We start from the raw sequence: 22736 nt of genomic DNA, 5'->3' as shown, positions 1-22736 counted from the left end.
ACTATGTGCCTCCTGGAGCACAGATTTTTCTAGAATAGTTTTTGGACTCCATATATTGAGCCCCAAAGTGCTAGAAGAGCAGAAACTCCCCTCCAGTGACCCCATTTTGGAAATTATACCTTTTTGGGAACTTATCTACAGGTGTAACAATGATTTTGACTCCATGGGTGTTTTTCCAGAAACAAGCATTAGTGGATGTTGCTGACTGAAAATTGCAAGCTGCCATTGTAGTGACCAGTACATTGTAGTGCCCAGCTCGTGCTTCTGGAGACATGCACCTGTAAATTAGCATACACAGGCAGTCTAAATTGTATAATGCAGCCCCATAGGCAGAGTATACACTCCCTGACAGAAGCTATGTCGCTTATCCATGTTATGTAAATAAAAGCTGATAACCTGACGTTAAATTCATCCATTGGTTTTATAAATTGCTCTTTTGAAAGCTGAAACCCTCCCAAATTTGGTTTAGGTTAAGAAAATAAATTGGCATCAATGCTGAAATATTGTTCATCTAATGAACACAGAATGGTCAGATTTTGGCAAGACAAAAGTTTTGTCGCCCACAGAAAGTAATGTAATATTTAAACAAATAATTATCTTAAAATACAAATATATGTTGCATAACATTGGTGAATGAAGTTGTGGTGCTATTAGAGTCATATTTAATATTTTGCGTGACTTCCATGAGCTTGAAGGACTGCATCCATGCGGTTCAACAATGATTCATACAATTTTTAACGTCAGGTTATAAGCTTCTATTTACATAACATGGATAAGTGACATAACTTCTGTCAGGGAGTGTATATATGATGCACCCCCATAGGCAGTCAATATAATATAATGCAGCCCCATAGGCAGAGTCTATAGTAACATGCACCCCCATAGGCAGAGTCTATAGTAAAACGCAGCCCCATAGACAGAGTATATAGTATAATGCTCCCCCATAAGCAGAGTATATAGTACAATGCACCCCCCCCATAGGCAGAGTATATAGTATAATGCTCCCCCATAAGCAGAGTATATAGTACAATGCACCCCCCATAGGCAGATTATATAGTATAATGCACCTCTAATTGGCAGACTATATGGTATAATGCTCCCCAATAGGCAGAGAATATAGCACAATGCTCCCCCATAGGCAATCTATATAGTATAATGCAGCCCCATAGGCAGAGTATGATGCTCCCTCATAGGCAAAGTATATAGTATAATGCTCCCCCATAGGTAGAGTCTATAGTATAATGCTCCTCCATAAGCAGAGTATATAGTACAATGCACCCCATAGGCCGAATATATAGTATAGTGCACCCCCAATAGGCAGAGTATATAGTATAATTCTCTCCCATAGGCAGAGTAAATAGTATAATGCTCTACCATAGGCAGGCTATATAGTATGATGCACCCCTTTAGGCAGAGTATATAGTATGATGCCACTATAGGCAGAGTATATAGTATAATGCACCCCCAATTGGCAGAGTATATAGTATTATGCTCCCCCATAGGCAGAGTATATAGTGTAATGCAGCCCCATAGGCAGAGTGTAGCATATAATGCTCCCCCATAGGCAGAGTATAAAGTATAATGCACCCCCACAGGCAATCTATATTGTATAAAGCAGCCCCATAGGCAGAATATATAGTATAATGCACCCCCATAGGCAGTCTATATAGTATAATGCAGCCCCATAGGCAGAGTATATAGTATAATGCTCCCCCATAGGCAGAGAAAATAGTATAATGCTCCCGCGTAGGCAGAGTCTATAGTATAATGCACCCCCATAGGCAGAGTCTATAGTAAAATGCAGCCCCATAGGCAGAATATATAGTATAATGCTCCCCCATAAGCAAAGTATAAAGTACAATGCACCCCCATAGGCAGAGTATATAGTATAGTGCAACCCCAATAGGCAGAGTATATAGTATAATGCTCCCCCATTGGCAGAGTATATACTATAATTATCTCCTATAGGGAGAGTATATAGTATAATGCATCCCCAATAGGCAGAGTTTATAGTATAATGCTCTCCCATAGGCAGAGTATATAGTATAATGCTCCCCCATAGGCAGAATAAATAGTATAATGCTCTACCATAGGCAGTCTATATAGTATAATGCTCTCCCATAGGCAGAGTATATGGTATAACGCTCCCCCATAGGCAGAGTAAATAGTATAATGCTCTACCATAGGCAGTCTATATAGTATGATGCACCCCTATAGACAGATTATATAGTATAATGCACCTCTAATTTGCAGACTATATGGTATAATGCTCCCCAATAGGCAGAGAATATAGCACAATGCTCCCCCATAGGCAGAGAATATAGTATAATGCACCCCCATAGGCAAACTATATAGTATAATGCAGCCCCATAGGCAGAGTATGATGCTCCCTCATAGGCAAAGTATATAGTATAATGCTCCCCCATAGGTAGAGTCTATAGTATAATGCTCCTCCATAAGCAGAGTATATAGTACAATGCACCCCATTGGCAGAATATATAGTATAGTGCACCCCCAATAGGCAGAGTATATAGTTTAATGCTCCCCCATAGGCAGAGTATATAGTATAATTCTCTCCCATAGGCAGAGTAAATAGTATAATGCTCTACCATAGGCAGGCTATATAGTATGAGGCACCCCTTTAGGCAGAGTATATAGTATGATGCCACTATAGGCAGAGTATATAGTATAATGCACCCCCAATTGGCAGAGTATAAAGTGTAATGCACCCACACAGGCAATCTATATTGTATAAAGCAGCCCCATAGGCAGAGTATATAGTATGATGCACCCCCATAGGAAGTCTATATAATATGATGCAGCCCCTTAGGCAGAGTATATGGTATGATGCTCCCCCATAGGCAGAGTATATAGTATAATGCTCCCCAATAGGCAGAGAATATAGTATAATGCTCCCCCATAAGCAGAATATATAGTATAATGCACCCCCATAGGCAGTCTATATAGTATAAAGCAGCCCCATAGGCAGAGTATATAGTATAATGCTCCCCCATAGGCAGAGTATATAGTATAATGCTCCCCCATAGGCAGAGTATAAAGTATAATGCTCCCCCATAGGCAGAGTCTATAGTAAAATGCAGCCCCATAGGCAGAGTATATAGTATAATGCTCCCCCATAAGCAGAGTATAAAGTACAATGCACCCCCCATAGGCAGAGTATATAGTATAGTGCAACCCCAATAGGCAAAGTATATAGTATAATGCTCCCCCATTGGCAGAGTATATAGTATAATTCTCTCCTATAGGGAGAGTATATAGTATAATGCATACCCAATAGGCAGAGTATATAGTATAATGCTCTCCCATAGGCAGAGTATATAGTATAATGCTCCCCCATAGGCAGAATAAATAGTATAATGCTCTACCATAGGCAGTCTATATAGTATGATGCACCCCTATAGACAGATTATATAGTATAATGCACCTCTAATTGGCAGACTATATGGTATAATGCTCCCCAATAGGCAGAGATTGTAGTACAATGCTCCCCCATAGGCAGAGAATATAGTATAATGCTCCCCCATAGGCAGAGTAAATAGTATAATGCTCTACCATAGGCAGTCTATATAGTATAATGCAACCCCATAGGCAGAGTATGATGCTCCCTCATAGGCAGAGTATATAGTATAATGCACCCCCAATTGGCAGAGTATATAGTATAATGCTCCCCCATAGGCAGAGTATATAGTGTAATGCAGCCCCATAGGCAGAGTATAGCATATAATGCTCCCCATAGGCAGAGTATAAAGTATAATGCACCCCCACAGGCAATCTATATTGTATAAAGCAGCCCCATAGGCAGAGTATATAGTATGATGCACCCCCATAGGAAGTCTATATAATATAATGCAGCCCCAGAGGCAGAGTATATGGTATGATGCTCCCCCATAGGCAGAGTATATAGTATAATGCTCCCCCATAGGCAGAGAATATAGTATAATGCTCCCTAATAGGCAGAGAATATAGTATAATGCTCCCCCATAAGCAGAATATATAGTATAAGGCACCCCCACAGGCAGTCTATATTGTATAATACAGCCCTATAGGCAGAGTATATAGTATAATGCACCCCCATAGGCAGTCTATATAGTATAATGCAGCCTCATAGGCAGAGTATGATGCTCCCCATAGGAAGAGTATATAGTATAATGCTCCCCCATAGACAGAGTCTTCAGTATAATGCACCCCCATAGGCAGAGTCTATAGTAGAATGATCCCCCATAGGCAGAGTATATAGTATAGTGTACCCCCAAAGGCAGTCTATATAGTATAATGCACCCCCATAGGAGGTCTATATAGTATATTGCACCCCCATAGGCAGTCTATATAGTATAATGCACCCCATAAATAAATAAATACAATGCTCACTTCTCCTCCTTGTTCCCCACGCTACACTGAGCTCCCGCACATCTCAGAACAGCGGGCGCCAAGTGAAGACGTCATCGCGTCTGGTCAGTGACGTCAGACGCAGAGGGGACTGATGGGAGAGGGAGTGTCGCTCTCCCTCTCTCATCGTTGAACTTGGGGTGGTTGGCGGGGGGCCCTATGCTAGCACCGGGGCCCCCCCCCTCCTGCGCAAGGGCCCGATAGCGGCCACCTGGTAATGCAGGGACATCGAGTCTCCCTGCTCTGCCCCACAGTGTAACTGTATCAGCTGCGTTTTGTGCATTTGGATGCAGTTACACTGGCGTAGCTCCGGGTGGGCCCCTGAGAGAGCGGGACCCAAGGCCTCCGCCCCCTCTGCCCCCCGGTAGCTACGCTGCTGTAAAGATCTCACATGTCAGAATCATATTGGATGTATGTATTCTTTCTACTTGAAAGGACTGGAGTTTGGGATACACTGGTATAGTCTATAGGGACGTGGAGAAATGTATAATTCAAGGATATTCATCCTCTCATTGTGTTCAATTTGGAAAGCCATTTAAAGAGAACCTGTCATCAGGGTTATGCATATTAAACTAAAGGTATGCCCATAATGGCGCTGGTATGCTGATTTAATACATACCTTCCGCAAAGAAAGGGTCGATAAGACTTGTAGGATTGCTGCTTCCAACAGGTGGCGCTATAGAGTTCAAGTCCACTTCCTCTCTGAAGAGGCAATTTGCACCATAAATGCAATGAGATAAAGAATAGAGATGAGCGAACCGAACTTAACATTTTGGCGTTTGAAGCGGACAGTTACTGTCTGATGCTAAACGCCGAACACGGGCTTTCCCCGGAAGTGCATTGCAGTGTTCGGCGTGCCGAGGGAAGTCCGTTGGAAAGAGAAAGAGAGAAATGTCCGGGTCCCCATTGTTTTCAATAGGGTTCTGGTTCTGGTTGAAGTTCAGGAACAGTTCTAGAACCAGAGGAGAAACTTTGGAATGAAGTTTGGGTCCGGTACCAGAATCCGAACTTCCATGAATCCGCTCATCCCTAAGAAAGAGATGAACATTCGGTGCGGTTTTCAATAGACCACTAGATGTCACTGTAAATCCAATGAGATTAACTTCAGAGAATTATCTTCAACAAGGTTCTCAGCTGACCACTAGATGTCACTGTGATCCCAATAACATGCTGGAATATTAGATGAGGCATATAATCTCAGAGAAAACACAGCCTGTATGGAGCATAAATCTGTGCGTTTTCAAATATTCTAATTAAAGCTGTTACTTATTTCTTGACTTCCTGTAGTTTATTTTCCAACAGGGGCTAACTCCCAATATGCTTGGCTTGCGGGCTATGTCTCAAGCTTGTGATTACTTCTGGGCTGGTTAAGCCCTTTTTTCAGAAAGGCTGATCCTAGGCTTCTGACAATGGTATGGCCAAACCAGCGGTCAGTGACTGACAGCGATTATCCTTCCCGCTGTACATCAATTCCAAAATGGCCGGCGGGAGGCCTCCTGACATTACCAACAGCTGCTCCCCTGGTCCTGGTCCGAGCCCTCCGCTTGCACAGTGCTGTCACCAAGACAAGCGACTGCCAGATTGGAAGACGCCGCACTGTCTCCTACGAACTCCTTTGTGGACTCCCAGCCCATGCGGCGCTTCAGGTAGGGATCAAGATGGCAGCTAGTCCTTACCTTTCCTCCGCTGTTTGCCATAAGCACCCCTGTATTTGCAGCTGTCATGTCCCAAGCCCGTTATGAAGCCCCAATGAAATTCCTTAATTTTAGTGGTAACTCCCAAGCCCCCTTAAGAAATGGTCCCAACTACGATCGCCTTAACAAATTGAGACCCCTAATTTCCCTCCTAATAGATTAATTTCTAAATTCCTATACCCCGGCGCAAAATGTCGCAGTTGATGAGTTCTTGATGAGTTTGAATGGCTGTCTGTTATTTAGCCAATTTATCCCCTCCAAGTGAGCCAAATACGGCGTAAAATTGTACAAAATGTGTGAGAGCACAACAAAGTACATGTGCACCTTCGTAATATATGAAGGTAGGGATGTCACGGGTGTGTCAGGTGTGACAGACAGTCATTCTGGATCTGGCTGTAGAAGGTCACTGCCCTTGACCATGCAGAAACCTTCTTGATCCTTTCATCATCCCTCTCTCTCTAGGACCCAGCGGTGATCTACACTTTCTGTTGCTAATTAACACACCCTTGCTGGATCTTTAAATAACATCCAGTTTCTCCAGAGAGTTGCAGGTGATAGAAGTATATTCCTCTGTTCAGGCCTGGAGTTCTAGCAGTCGGCTAGATTCTTCTTGGAGTTCCTTTGTAGATTGTAGTCATTGTCTCCCTGGTGTCTTCTCAAAGCTAAGTGTATCCCCTTGTCTGTTAGCCTTGTTAGCCTTTAGTTGCAGTGGGGCTGACTAATGCTCATCCCTCCCCCTCCCTACCTAGGGCCTAGCTCTAGGGTTACCCAGGGTTAAGGTATCCTGCTCGGCGATAGGTGTGGAACCTATTTAGGGATGAAAGGAGAGTCAGAGCGTAGTTATACCTACCTAGGGGTCTCCACTCTCCCTTTCCCTAGTTGCTGGGCTTCCCCCCTTTCCAATCGTCGTACACTGAGTCCTTCCCATACCTAGCATAACAAGGGACCGCCAAATTAACCCAACAAACTGCCCCCAGACAATTGGCTTTCTTGGTTAAAATTGTTTGGGCGCCAACGACGCCATTTTTACATCGAGGGTACAACATGTATACCGACAACTATTACACTAGCATTCCCCTATACCAATCCTTCCACGCTAAAAATATGGGGGCCTGTGGGTCTGTCAAAAAAAATGAATAGGTTTTCCATCGCAGTTGGTGTCCAGACGTTTGGAGAACGGGGCGCCATTCTCACTTGCAAGTAACCAACTTCTTGCAGTGAAGTGGAATCATAGAATGACAGGAAAGACGTCTACATGCTGAGACTGCATGCGGACAGAGACAGGGGTGCCACCGAGGACAAGCAAAAAACGGTCTGCATCACAGATTATACTAAATGTATGGGAGGCATTGACCTGTCAGACCAGGTGCTTCAACAGCATCTGGTGAAGCGAATGACCAGGGTCTACCCCATACAGATTGCTACCCATAACAGTTTTGTTCTGTACAAAAAGTCACAAGCAGCACTCCCTTTCCTCCAGTTCCAGGAGAAAATGGTCTAGTGTCTCCCATTTGACTCAACGGCACAGGAGACAAACTTCGAGTCAAAAAATGTGGTCACTTGTGGGGGTTCTCTGCTATTTTGGTGCCTTAGGGGCTGTGTAAATGCAGCAGGGTGCCTGCAATCTATTTCCGCCAAATTTGTGTTTCAAAATTCATATATTAGCACCACGGTGAGGAGGACAAAGCGGACTGCACGGAGGGAGCGAAGTGGACGCCGGATCAGCGGAGACAAAGTACAGGCTAGTACCTACTCCCCCGTCCCGTTCCCCCCCCCCCCTTACCTGGCGAATGAAGAAATCATTACGGTGAATCGTGCGGGGAAAATACCGCCCGACAATACCGGCCGGCGTCGCAGACCTGAGGCCCGCTCCTGGCTCCGCCCCAGCTCCCGCGCCGCAGTTGTGCCGCTCGGGTGACCAGCTACTTACCTGTCATCCCTGGATACTGAAGAGGAAGGCCGAGGCTCCACACGGTGAAGCACGGAGGAGAGGATCCAGCACCACGAAGAAGAGGACAGCGCGGACTGCACGGAAGGAACGACGCGGACGAAGGACCAGCGGTGAGAAATCACAGGCCAGTATCTATTCCCCCGTCCCGTCTATCCTTACCCGGTACAAGAAGGAAACATCGCGGGGATCTGTGTGGGGGAGAATACCACCTGACAATACCGGCCGGCGTCACTAACCCGAGGTCTGCTACTATCTCCGTCCCTGCTCCAGCGCCGCAGCTGCGCCACTCACATATAAACTGGCGCCACATATACAACCCCACAGCTAGCATCGGACCACTCGTGGGGCGACTAAAATAAACCACTAAGGGCACATTAACCCTTGCTAGTCTAAGGACTGGGATCTATTTGAGTGCTGTGACAGACTCACAACGCAGGTCTCAGACTTTACTGTCCTCGTCTCTGCACCAACAAGCGGATCCCTGACAGCCGAAGCTGTAGTGCACAACTCTGTGCTGATCCACAAAATCTCGCTCTATGAATAGCAGTCGCATCCTTCTCAGCTCCCACAGTGTGAATACAGTCTGCTGACTGCTCGGCATATAAATATTAACTGGACCTTGTAGCACACTGCATCTATAGGTTGCAGTTCTGTCTCTTTTGGAACTCAGAGTGTGAATACAGATTACCATCTGCATATCGCAGCTACAACTTCCCTAACACCTACAGTGTTACACATGACAGTCAACTGCCTCAACAGCTGAACCTAAGTGCATCTCGCAGCACTGATTGGAATCGCAAAACGTAACACTGCTCCCTACTTGCATCTTCTGATTTACCTCCGCCAGCTGCCAATCTTGAGCATAGATCACATCTGAATGCAAAATCTATGACACATATAACACGACAAAGTTGTGACTTCCTCAATCTTGGCACAATAAATCAGTGCTGCTGATCTCTTAAGGTTCAATTCTCATATCATTTACTTGGATTCCCTACAAAACTCTCCTATGCTCAGGCAATAGATTTCAACCTGTCACTGGAAAAGAAGGAAAAATCATATTAAAAGTTAGGATTACAGAGTCCCACGGACTTATTTCCAACTGTCTAACTTGTATTTTTCTCACTTAGCAATACAGGTTAATTATATCTCTGACAGATCACCTCTGCTCGGTTGATATCATTTAATATTCAACAACATTTTTCTTTACAAAAACCTATTAACTATAGAGGTGCCGGATAAACTCATTTCAAAATCAAATCCTGACTAAAAAAATTCAAATTTTGCTGTAGCTGACACGGTCAAACATGAGCTCTACTAAAAAAAGTGCTACTGCAAGTAGCAAATCCTCTAACTCTACAAATAGATCTAAAAATCCTACCGAGAAAAATCCTCATTACCACACATACTGTAATCCCCTGGAGGACCCTCCAAATACAGTAAGCCCTCTCAAGTCCAGATCTCCCCTGAAAAGGGAAGAAAAATCAACCTCCCAAAAAGAAGTGTCACAAACTTCTTTCCAAAATCCCTCTTCCTCTATCCTATCCCCTCCAACAGTCATAAACAAGGACCTCCCTCCTTCAACCGCATCTAATAATTTGAACTTCGAGGGAATGGACACCTCAATATCTCATAAAAGATCGAAACCTGAAAGCTGGGGTCACAAGGGCACAGTGTGCCAGGATCACGCTGAGTCTGACTCAGACTCCGACTTCACAGACTCATCCCCAAATCTTAGCCCGGAAAAAAATAAGCAGAAAACAGAACACGGGCCCAAGACCCCCGATAAAGCTTCTTACAATTCAGGCATTTTCAAAGAATTTCCACCTCCCTCAAATAACACTGAATCCTACATGTTAGAATTGGCCAGGGTGATCAACGATAATATGAAAATTACTCTGGACAAACAGAAACAATGAATTCCACTTTCCAAGTTTTCAATGAAAGACTGGAGGATTATGAAAAAAGGCTTATCTTAGTAGAAGTCAAATCCGAAATAAACAACAAACAACAAATGACCAGTATAATACCCACACAGAAATCAACTAACTCAGAGCAAAACTGGCGGATTTGGAGGACCGTAACCGCAGGAACAACCTCAAAATACGAGGTATCCCGGAGAAGGTCCCACCACAAGACCTATCTGATTACGCTAAATCAGTGTTCAAAAAAGCTCTGCCCTCATTATCCAATCAAGAACTCACTATAGACAGGATCCACAGACTACCCCGTCCCAACTCAGTTGCAGCCGACACCCCAAGAGATACAATTTTATGAATTCACTTCTACCAAACAAAAGAAAAAATCAAAACTTCATCAAGGTACAAAAAACCTTTCCTGAACCATTTAAAGATCTAAAGATCGACACAGACCCGTCTAAGGAAACTATAGACGCCAGAAAATCCTTCAGAGACACCACGACATACTTGAGAGAATCGGGAGTGCCCTACAGATGGGGCTTCCCGTTAAAACTATTAGTTTTTCACAAAGGGAAAACCATCGTTCTTTTCCTCCCCTGAGGAAGGGCGTAAATTTATTGCCTCGCTGAAGGACGATTCCTTATTTAAAGTCCCTCCTCTCTCCCAAAGGGACAATCGCTGAACTTCCGGCTGTCACCCTTTCTAATAAATTTGCTTACTCCTTAAAAAGCTGCAGTTTCCCTCCACGTTGTTGAAGGATTTAATGTTATGTTATAATTATATAACCTTTTCATCATACAGTTATTATGCGTTTCGTAATGTGTTATATACCAACTGTATGCAATCCTAACTGGACTTCTTCATATTGGGATTTTCTCTTCTAGCAACTTGGTTGTTCTTCATCGGACAATTTCACGAACTTTTTCCCCCAGAAAAAAAAACCCTACGGACTAGTAGGTATCCCCTGGAGGTTTGTCTAGAAGTCGTGACTTTATTATACAAATATTCACTTCGATTATCACGTACAATCTAAAAGTTGTATTATTGTTCTCATTTGTTTGTTGTTTGCATTGTGATCTGTTCACATATTTTATGACACATTTATAATAACTCACCTGTGTAGTCATCTAAAAAGCTTTAACATACTACCTGACTCCAACTCCTAAATCTTTCCACCTTTCCCAACTGAGTATAAGCATTCTCCAACATGAGTATTAAAATATCATCATATAATGTTAAGGGACTAAATAGCCCGAATAAAAGATTCTGCCTCTGGAAAGAGATCAACTCCCAAAAAGCGGACATTATCTGTCTACAAGAGACAAAATTCTCTGAATCCAATCACCCCAAATTCGGCCATAAAAACTTTACTAACATTTTTGAGTCTACAAACAAGAATAAAAAAAAAGCGGGGGTCGCCACTATAATCAAAAACACCGTCCCCTTTAAACTTGAAGAAGAGGTTTCTGACCCAAATGGCAGAGATCATATTCTTGTTTGTAGGGTCAATAACAAGACCTGTACAATTGTAAACATTTATGCTCCCAACAAAAGACAAATCAGCTTTCTTAACAAGGTGATGAAAAAGATTTCCAAAATCAAGAAGGGAGAACTGTTTATACTGGGTGATTTCAATATGGTTCCTGATGGTCATATGGACTCCTCATCCCCCAGAAGATGTCTATCTGCTTCCCTAAACCCGTGGCTAATAAAAAACGAGCTGTTTGACGCATTTAGGTGTATCAACACTACCTCAAAAGAGTACACGTTTTTTTCAGACGTCCACCAGACTGCGTCTAGAATAGACCTTATTCTAACTGATGTCTTTTCCATCTCAAAAATTGAAAAAATTGAAATTATCCCAAAAAACTATCTCTGACCACTCCCCTTTGCTGGGAGAAATTAGGCTTGGCCCTCCCCTCACTAATAGCTTTCTCTGGAAATGCAACCCGTCCCTCCTCTATTCACCAGAGTATAGATCTATAATTGAGGAAAATTTAAAACAATACTTCATTGAAAATGAAGATGAAACCATTAGTCCATTTACTCTGTGGAATGCTCATAAGGCAGTCCTCAGAGGGACATTGCTGAAACTGTCATCCTCCATCAAAAAGAAGAATAGGGCTAAAATTATAGAACTCCAAGCCCTAATTAGATCTAAGGAGGAGATCCAAACCAACACTTGCCCACCCTCTCAAAAAACTGGCCAAGAAATTAACAATTTAAGAGTAGAACTCAAAAAAGAATTATTTGCCCCCTTGAATCTCTAATCAAGAATTCACAATTTAAAGTTTATGCATCCTTCAACAAACCGACCAAATTTATGATGAACCGCATTAAGAAAAAGAGGATACAAAACAGAATTAATAAAGTTCTATCGGAGGATGGCACACTTAAACATCACCCAAAAGAGATAGTCTCCACGTCTGAGAAATACCATCATAAACTATATAATATTAACACAAATGATTCCATACCAAAGCCTAACAAAGAACTCATCAACAAATTTCTTTCCTCAATTAATCTACCAAAAGCCAGTAACCACGACTTAGAAACCTTATCATCCCCCTTTACAGAAAAAGAGGTCACCGAGGCAATAACACAACTAAAACCCCATAAATCCCCAGGCCCCGACGGATTCACCAACGAATATTTCAAAACATTCGAATCTATTCTTACCCCTCACCTCACCCAAGTATTCAATAAGGCAGCGTCTCAGGGCTCATTCCCAGACGAAATGCTAGAAGCCATAATCATACTGATACCCAAACCCAAAGGAAATCCGGAGGATGTCAAAAACTTCAGGCCCATCTCCCTTATAAACACCGACGTTAAACTATACTCCAAAGTGTTGGCAAATAGATTAAAATCTATATTATCTACCTTAATAAACAACGACCAAATTGGCTTTGTCGAAAAAAGACAGTCTACAGACGGAATGAGACGCCTCATTAATATTATCAAATTATTGAATTTATCCAAAACCCCATCAATTCTCCTGACGCTGAAAAAGCATTCGACCGTCTCAACTTGCTATATTTAAAACTTGCACTAATGAAATTTGGTTTTGATGAAAAAATGTTGTCTTCCATCCTCGCCTTATACTCTAACCCCTCTGCCAAAATATATGCCAGCAATCATTTATCTAGCCCAATAAAAATAAACAACGGAACCAGGCAGGGTTGCCCCCTATCACCTCTTTTGTTTGCTTTGGCAATTGAACCCCTTGCACAGAAAATCAGGGAAAATGAAAATATCAAAGGTATACAGGCAGGCTCCCGACAATTTAAAATTAGTCTGTTTGCAGATGATATCCTCCTTACACTAGCCGACCCCCTCAATTCCGTCAAAGAGGTAACAAACACCCTGGAAAAATTCTCGGAAATATCGTATTTCAAAATAAACAACAAAAAATCAAAAATAATCCAAATCAACCTAAGCAAATGCACAATAAATAAAATCAAAAAAGACTTTAACTACGTTTGAGAAGAGGAGGAATTCACATACCTAGGAATCATCATCACAAAAAATATAAACTCAATTATCACCAAAAATATAGATTCAGTTACAGAAACAATAAATAAAGATTTACAATACTTTAACGACAAAGATCTATCGTGGTTAGGCAAGTCGCTAATCCTGAAAGCATTTGTACTACCTAAAATCTTATACGTACTAAGAAACCTTCCCTTAATTATTCCCGCCCCATACATAACCAAGATGCAACGCCTTATCAATACATTCATTTGGAGCGGTAAAAAAGCGAGGACCCCGACAGCCTTGCTATATAAAAGCAAAGTTAATGGTGGCATTGGTCTCATCAATGTGAACGCTTACTATTTAGCAAATTTAATTAAACAAAGCCAATACTGGTTACATTCAAAACACCCTCCAGCATGGATTGAATTGGAGACACTGCTCAATGGTAACCGTCTTCCCCAAAATCTACTCCTTAATAAACTTTTCAAGAAATCCCGGTATACTCCATCCCACCCTATCTTCCAAGCTGCTTTATTTGCTTGAGGAAAATTCATTCCTCTCAATAGAAGCAAAAACAATTCAAATAACTCACTGAGTTTTCCTCTTTCATATATCGCAGCAATCTACAATCACCCATTCCCCTCTCATTGGCCCATCATAGGCATAATCAATATCAAAGACATTTTTAATGGTAGCAACTTTATTCCCTTTCCAGAACTAAAATCCAAATTTAAATTGACATCCGACGAGTTCTTCTACTACTCAATGACTAAGGACATGATTGGGATATTTCTATCCAACAGGAAATCAATGTCTGAGGCCTCTACAAACTTACTTCACAATACAAACCACAACTTCTTCTGGAGTCTGAAATATATCTACTCGAGCTTTAATAAAGACGCACTTTTAAAAAAAACTACATTCATGAAAAAATGGGAAGTAGACTTAAATACATCCTTCACAATGGAGATGTGGGAAAACGCCCTCTGCTCGTCATATTCCTCCAACATTTGCATGGCGATACATGAGGGATACTGTAGCGTCGGCGTCCCTGCCTCCTGCTAGGCAGGGAAGCTGTTCCCCTCACCTCTCCACTCCGTGCCCGGCGTCCTCCTCCCGCTCTGCTGGCAGCGCGCGCTGCTTCCCGGCCACTGTGCTTAGGGCGCGCGCGCTGCCCCTCTCTTAAAGGGGCCGCGCGCGCCGTCCTAAGGAGTCCCCGGCCAATGGCCGGAGGACCTCACCATATATAAGGCACCTCCTCCAAAATGGAGGTGCCCGAGCAATGTTGTTGCAAAGCCTTCACTCTGCTTCAGCCCTCAGGTCCCGTTACCAGTTACCTGCCAGTCACCTGCCAGATTCCTGCTTGATACCTGCCTGATATCCGTTTACCTGCTTGCAAGCCTGCGGTCCGACGGTCTGCCTTCCGACACCTGTCAGTCTGTCTATGGACCAGCCTGCCCGCTCACCTGGGAGCGCTCGCCTGCTACCTGTCTGCTAGCCTACTTGGAGGCTCCGCTGTCACTTGCCGTGACCACCTGCCTGTCCAGAGACTCTTGCCTGCTCACCTGGGAGCGCTCACCTGCTACCTGTCTGCTAGCCTACCTGGAGGCTCCGCCGTCACTTGCCGTGACCACCTGCCTGTCCAGAGACTCTTGCCTGCTCACCTGGGAGCGCTCACCTGCTACCTGTCTGCTAGCCTACCTGGAGGCTCTGCCATCACTTGCCGTGACCACCTGCCTGTCCAGAGACTCTTGCCTGCTCACCTGGGAGCGCTCACCTGCTACCTGTCTGCTAGCCTACCTGGAGGCTCTGCCGTCACTTGCCGTGACCACCTGCCTGTCCAAAGACTCTCGCCCGCTCACCTGGGAGCGCTCACCAGCCACCTGCCTGCTGTCCTTCTACCCAGAGACTGTCCCTGTCACTTGCCGTGAGAACCCGTCCTTCTACTCAGAGACTGTCCCTGTCACCTGCCGTGAGTACCCGTCCTTCTACTCAGAGACTGTCCCTGTCACTTGCCGTGACTACCTGCCCTTCTACCCAGAGACTGCCCCTGTCACTTGCCGTGACTACCTGCCCGTCTTCCCTAGGAGCCACCCGCTTCCTTACAAGGACCGCCCCCTTGTATAGTTGCTCAGAGGTTCCGCCTCCCAGACCCGTTACAGTTTGCTCGGGCCATGGAACCCGGTGGCACCCAAGCTCCCTCGCTCTCGGACCTATGTCATGAACTGTCCCGTCAGAGGTCCCAACAGGAGTCCATCCTGAGTCATCTGCGGAATGTCAACTCTCGCCTGGACACTCTGACTGCTCCACCAGCAACCACCGCTAGTGTCATGACTCGCAGCCCGGCAGCGCCGCTGCCCACCAATACCATGGCTTCCTGCCCCGGACCTCGGCTTTCTGCACCTCCACGCTTCGGAGGCGACCCCGCTCAAGCTCGGGGCTTCATAAACCAGTGCACCCTGCACTTTGAACTCCTGTCCCACCAGTTTATCTCCGACCGGGCCAAAGTAGCCTTCATCATGTCCCATCTCACGGGGGAGGCACTGGCTTGGCTAAATCCTCTATGGGAGAGAGGAGACCCCCTGGTGTCCAACCTGCCAGCCTTTCTCACGGCTTTCCGGAAAGTCTTCGACGAACCCGGACGGAAGACCTCATCCGCATCATCTCTGCTACGCCTCCATCAAGGAAATCTCACCGTGGGCCAATATGCCATACGGTTCCGTACCCTTGCTTCGGAGCTGGCCTGGGATAACGACGCCCTGGTGTCTGTCTTTTGGGAGGGTCTGTCCGGCCGTATTAAAGATGAACTCGCCGGTCGGGACATACCTACCACTCTCGACGACTTAATAACTCTTACCACCCGGATTGACATCCGGTTCCAGGAACGCGCCAAAGAGGTCACCCGTGAGAGGAGGTTTCCACGTTTAGCCTCTACCTTTCAGAAACCTGTCACTTCTCCCACTACTCCCCAGGCGCACTCACCCGAGCCTATGCAGGTCGACCAGACCAAGATGGTCAAAACCCGTCAAGAGCTACGCCGTGCCGAGGGGAGCTGCTTCTACTGTGGCAGTAAGGAGCACTGGATCCGTTCCTGCCCGGAGAGGTCGGGAAACGCCTGTGTCTAGGATCGCTCAGAGAGGTCGTCCTAGACAAGAGTAAACCCTCTCCATCTCTGTTGCTGTCGGTCTCTATCATCTGCGGGAAGAACCGTTATTTTGAACTAGCCCAACTTGACTCCGGAGCTGCCGGAAATCTCATTTCTCAGTCTCTGGTAGAGAAATACCGCATTCCCACCAAACCTCTAGCTGTACCCTTATCTGTCGCTGCCGTGGATGGGGGCCTCTTACCACATCCCATCCAACTCATCACCGAATCCATAACCCTGCAGGTGGGAATGCTGCACTCTGAGAGCATCTTCTTTCATGTTCTGCCTGGACTCTCTCACGCTCTCTTACTAGGCCTACCTTGGCTTCAGAGACATGCACCCGTGCTTGATTGGCAGACCGGAGAAGTCCTTCGCTGGGGACAGGACTGCGATAAGACTTGTTTAGTTCCCGTCCATCCTGTCCGTCCTTCTCCTACTCCAGCCAATCTACCTGGTCTTCCGGCTCCTTATTGGTCGTATGCGGACGTCTTTAATAAAAAGGAGGCAGAGACATTACCCCCTCATAGACCATACGACTGCCCAATCGACCTGATGCCCGGCGCTACTCCTCCCCGTGGGCGCATTTACCCTTTGTCCGCTGCTGAGACCCAATCCATGTCAGAATATATTGAGGAGAATCTGGCCCGGGGATTCATCCAGAGATCTACTTCCCTGGCGGGAGCAGGCTTCTTCTTCGTCAAAAAGAAGGATGGCTCACTCCGTCCCTGTATAGACTATAGAGGCCTTAACCAGATCACGGTGAAGAATAAATACCCCCTTCCGCTCATTCCGGAATTATTTGACCGTCTGAGGGGGGCTAGAATCTTCACCAAGCTGGACCTCCGTGGGGCGTATAACCTGGTCCGTATCCGTCAGGGGGATGAATGGAAGACGGCATTCAACACTCGGGACGGACACTATGAATACCTGGTAATGCCCTTCGGTCTCTGTAACGCTCCCGCCGTCTTTCAAGATTTGGTCAATGACATCTTGGTAGAGAGGTTAACTACCTTGAAAATCATTAAGGAAGGTGAAGAGTTCTTAGACAGAGCAGAATTATCTCTTCATGATTCAGAAAGAGAAGAAATTCGAACTGCACCTGATGAAACAGAGGAATGGAAGCATGTGACCCACAGAAGCAGGAGGATCGAGAGGCAGTCAGCACCCATACTGCTCAGGAACCAGTACCAGGCTCTCACGCAGGAGAACCATGAAGAAATACAGCAAAATAAGACTTTGCCAGCAATGAATAACCTTGTAAGCCCTCAGAATCCTCCTGGATGGAAAAAGAAGAATGTTGTGAAGAAAAAACGGAGAGTGGTGGTCATGGGGGATTCCCTGTTAAGAGGAACAGAGGCCGCTATCTGCAGACCAGACATAACCTCAAGAGAAATGTGCTGTCTTCCAGGAGCAAAAATTAAAGATGTGTCTGACAGGATATCAAGACTCTTCAGACCTACAGATCACTACCCATTCCTGCTAATACATGTGGGGACAAATGACACCGCAAGAAAGGACCTGGAAACCATCTGCAGTGACTTTGAAGACTTAGGCAAGAAAGTGAAAGAATTGGGAGCGCAGGTGGTCTTCTCATCCATCCTCCCAGTGGATGGCCATGGAACAATGAGGTGGAATAAGATTCTACAGGTGAACAACTGGCTACGTCGATGGTGCCGTCAACAAGGATTTGGATTTCTGGATCACGGAATGAATTACCTATACGATGGACTACTTGCTAGAGATGGGGTGCACCTTACGAAGACTGGAAAACATGTATTTGGAAGTCGCCTTGCTACACTCATCAGAAGAGCTTTAAACTAGAACAATGTGGGAAGGGAAGCAAAAGGCCAGAAAAAGCCATACAGCTGACAAATACTATTGAGATCTCTGCTACTGGAAGTGGAAAGGAAGAACAAAGACAAAACAATTTAAATAATAAAAATATGGGAGGAAGAGAAACCAATCACAAACTAAAATGTTTTTATACAAATGCACAAAGCATGGGCAACAAACAAGGAGAATTGGAACTACTAATGCAGGAAAAGGAATATGATGTCATTGGAATCACTGAAACTTGGTGGGACGATACACATGATTGGAATAAAAGGCTAAAAGGATACAACTTATTTGCAAGAAACAGACTTGATAAACGAGGAGGAGGTGTTGCATTGTATGTTAGAAAAGCGTATATCTGCACAGAGATTGAAGCTTCAGAGACTGGGAGTTCTGTGGAAACTGTTTGGGTAAGAATACAAGGAGAGAACAACGGAAAGGACACCATTGTAGGCATTTACTACAGGCCACCTGGGCAAGCTGAAGATATGGATGAACTCTTTATGTATCAAATGACCAAGTTCTCCAAAAAATATGACGTAGTGGTCATGGGAGATTTCAACTATCCAGACATTTGTTGGGAATCTCTCTCAAGTAAAACTAACAGGTCAAGCAAATTCTTATCCTCTCTTGCTGACAACTTTATCTTCCAAAAGGTAGGGGAGAAAACAAGGGGATCTGCTACTTTGGATCTAATCCTTATAAACAGGGAGGAAATGGTTGAGGAGGTAAAGGTGGCTGGGACCCTAGGAGGCAGCGATCATGCTATTATAGAATTTTGGATAACTAGAGGAGGAAGACATGTGAAGACTCAGACTTCAAGGTTAGATTTTAGAAAGGCAGATTTTAAGAGACTCAGAAAGAGAATAGGAGGGATCCAATGGCTGGATGTCCTTAAGGACAAAAATGTCCAGGAAGGATGGGAAATTTTTAAAAATGAGATTCTCAAAGCACAATCGTTAACAATCCCGAAAAGTAGGAAGAATGGGAAGCATTTAAGGAAACCAGGATGGATGAACACAGAACTTAAACACATGCTAAAAAGAAAGAAAGAAATGTTTATTAAATGGAAAGAGGGAGGCATATCTAAAGAAGATTATAATGCAGTCTGCAGATCCTGCAGGGCACTTATCAGGTTAGCTAAAGCTGACAATGAATTAAGGCTTGCAAGAGATGCCAAAAGCAATAAAAAAGGATTTTGGGGGTATGTCAAAAGTAAAAGAAAAGTCAAAGATGCTATAGGATTTTTACAGGATGAAAATGGAGAAATGGTAAGAGAGGATGTTGAGAAGGCCGAACTTTTTAATTCCTATTTTGCATCTGTTTTCTCTCAGAAAGAAAATGTAACATCAACTGATCTTCACTGTCCTTTTAAAGGAATAGAGGAATCCAAGTTATCTGTAAACAGAAAGATTGTGAGGGAATATTTAGCTAACATAAATGAGTTCAAGTCTCCAGGTCCAGATGAATTACACCCCAGAGTACTGAAGGAGATCGTAGAAGAAATTTTAGAACCACTCTCCATAATCTTTGAAAATTCTTGGAGAACAGGAGAAGTCCCAGAAGACTGGAGAAGAGCAAATGTTGTTCCTATCTTCAAAAAGGGGAAGAAGGTGGACCCAGGGAACTATAGGCCGGTGAGTCTGACTTCTATACCAGGAAAGATCTTTGAACAAATTATTAAACAACATGTATGTAAGTACATGGATAAGAATGAAGTGATTAACCAGAGTCAGCATGGGTTTGTAACTAACAAGTCATGTCAGACTAACTTAATTTCCTTCTATGACAGAATCACTGACTGGGTGGATCAGGGAAATGCTGTAGATATAGTATATCTTGACTTCAGCAAAGCATTTGACAAAGTATCTCACACCATCCTTATTGAAAAAATGACCAAGTATGCAATGGACCAGGCAACTGTTAGGTGGATTCATAACTGGCTTAGTGATCGGACTCAAAGGGTGGTTGTAAATGGCTTCACATCCAGCTGGATGAATGTCTCAAGTGGGGTACCACAGGGCTCCGTCCTGGGACCTGTATTGTTCAACATCTTTATCAATGATTTAGATGAAGGAATTGAGGGTAAACTGATTAAATTTGCTGATGACACAAAGCTAGGAGGGATAGCTAATACTAGAGAAGAGAGAGAGAGGATTCAAAAAGACCTAAATAAACTGGAGCAGTGGGCAGCAACCAACAGAATGGTTTTTAACAGGGAAAAATGCAAAGTACTACATCTGGGCAATAAAAATGAAAAAAGCATATACAGAATGGGAGGAATAGAGCTAAGCAACAGTACATGTGAAAAAGACTTAGGTATACTAATAGATCATAGACTGAACATGAGTCAACAGTGTGATGCAGCAGCAAAAAAGGCAAATACAATTCTGGGATGTATTAACAGAAGCATACAGTCTAGATCACGTGAAGTCATTATCGGTCTTTACTCCTCTTTGGTCAGACCTCATCTGGAATACTGTGTACAGTTTTGGGCACCACATTTTAAAAAAGACATAGACAAACTGGAGCAAGTTCAGAGAAGAGCGACCAGAATGGTGACTGGTCTGCAAACCATGTCCTATGAGGAACGGTTGCAGGATTTGGGAATGTTTAGCTTGCAAAAAAGAAGACTGAGAGGAGACTTAATAGCTGTCTACAAATATGTCAAGGGCTGTCACATTGTAGAAGGATCATCTTTATTCTCATTTGCACAAGGAAAGACTAGAAGCAATGGGATGAAACTAAATGGGAGGAGACACAGATTAGATATTAGAAAAAACTTTTTGACAGTTAGGGTGATTAATGGGTGGAACAGGCTGCCACGAGAGGTGGTGAGTTCCCCTTCAATGGACGTCTTCAAACAGAGGCTGGACAGACATCTGTCTGAGATGATCTAGTGAATCCTGCTTTGAGCAGGGGGTTGGACCAGATGACCCAGGAGGTCCCTTCCAACTCTACCATTCTATGATTCTATGATCTTCCGGGACCTTCTCTACTCCTGCGTAGTGGTGTACCTGGAAGACATCTTGGTCTTCTCTCCGGATCTCTCCACACACCGGAGGGATGTTCGTCAGGTTCTGCTGAGGCTCAGGCAGAACCACCTCTACGCTAAATATGAGAAGTGCCTCTTTGAGCAGACCTCGCTTCCGTTTTGGGCTACATAATTTCTCAGACCGGCCTACGAATGGATCCTGAGAAACTGTCTGCCATCGAGAAGTGGCCTCGACCAGAGGGGTTGAAGGCTATTCAGCGGTTCCTGGGCTTCACCAACTACTACCGCCTCTTCATACCGCACTTCTCTTCCCGGACTGCCCCAATCTCTGCGCTCACCCGTAAGGGCATTAATCCCAGAGAATGGCCGCCCGAAGCTGAGGAAGCCTTTCTTTCCTTAAAACAGGCTTTCTCTTCCGCCCCGGTGCTGCATCGCCCGGACAGCAACAAGCAATTCTTCCTGGAAGTTGACGCCTCCTCCTCTGGAGACGGAGCGGTACTTACCCAAAAACCGTCTTCCGGGAGAATGGTAACTTGCGGCTTCTTCTCCAAACTCTTCTCCTCTTCCGAGCGCAACTATTCTATAGGAGACCGAGAGTTATTGGCCATTAAGCTGGCATTGGAGGAGTGGCTTTACCTGCTCGAGGGGGCTCTTCACCCGGTAATAATTTACACGGACCACAAGAACTTGGCTTACCTCCAGAGTGCCCAGAGACTTAACCCGCGCCAAGCCCGGTGGTCCTTGTTTTTTGCTCGCTTTGATTTTGTTCTTCATTTTCGCCCGGCTGACAAAAACATCAAAGCTGACGCCTTGTCCCGATCCTTCCTGGTGTCTGATCTTGAGGAGGAACCTAAACACATCATCGATCCCGCCAGAGTAATGCAGGTGGCCCCCGTGAGTCTAAATCGTCTCCCTCCCGGTAAGACGTTCGTAACGGTACCTGATCGGGAGAAGATCCTACACTGGGGTCACTCGTCTAAGCTTGCTGGCCATGGCGGTCAGAAAAAGACCCTCCAGCTTATCACCCGGCACTACTGGTGGCCTACCCTGCACAAGGACGTAATAGACTTTGTTTCTGCCTGTGTATCCTGCGCCCGCAACAAGGTTCCGAGACACCTGCCAGCCGGTCGCCTCCTTCCTCTTCCAGTACCTGCTGCCCCCTGGCAGCATATAGCTATGGACTTCATAACAGATCTCCCTGTCTCTGCCGGTTGTACGGTCATTTGGGTGGTCGCTGACCGCTTTTCCAAAATGGCTCATTTCATTCCCCTGCCAGGCCTCCCGTCTGCACCCGAGCTGGCTAAAGACTTTA

The 22736-nt window shown here is 44.8% G+C and overlaps 1 protein-coding gene across 1 annotated transcript in view; it reads left to right on the top strand.

The window, feature by feature from the left end:
- The first annotated feature begins 13691 nt into the window (after positions 1-13691).
- Positions 13692-22736, top strand: part of LOC141192436 (microtubule-associated serine/threonine-protein kinase 3-like) — a 41998-nt gene continuing 32953 nt past the window's right edge. Inside the window, exons 1-2 of the mRNA XM_073661998.1 lie at positions 13692-13896; positions 14071-14422. Of these exons, the coding sequence (XP_073518099.1) occupies positions 13692-13896; positions 14071-14422 (557 nt within the window). The remainder of the gene's footprint in view (positions 13897-14070; positions 14423-22736) is intronic.

Source organism: Phyllobates terribilis, unplaced genomic scaffold (genome assembly GCF_046119375.1).
Source record: "Phyllobates terribilis strain yellow unplaced genomic scaffold, ASM4611937v1 Scaffold_1__5_contigs__length_1240528914, whole genome shotgun sequence".
Lineage (NCBI taxonomy): Eukaryota > Metazoa > Chordata > Amphibia > Anura > Dendrobatidae > Phyllobates > Phyllobates terribilis.
Note: the sequence above shows the minus strand (reverse complement) of the source record. Positions and strands in the feature narration are given on the sequence as shown.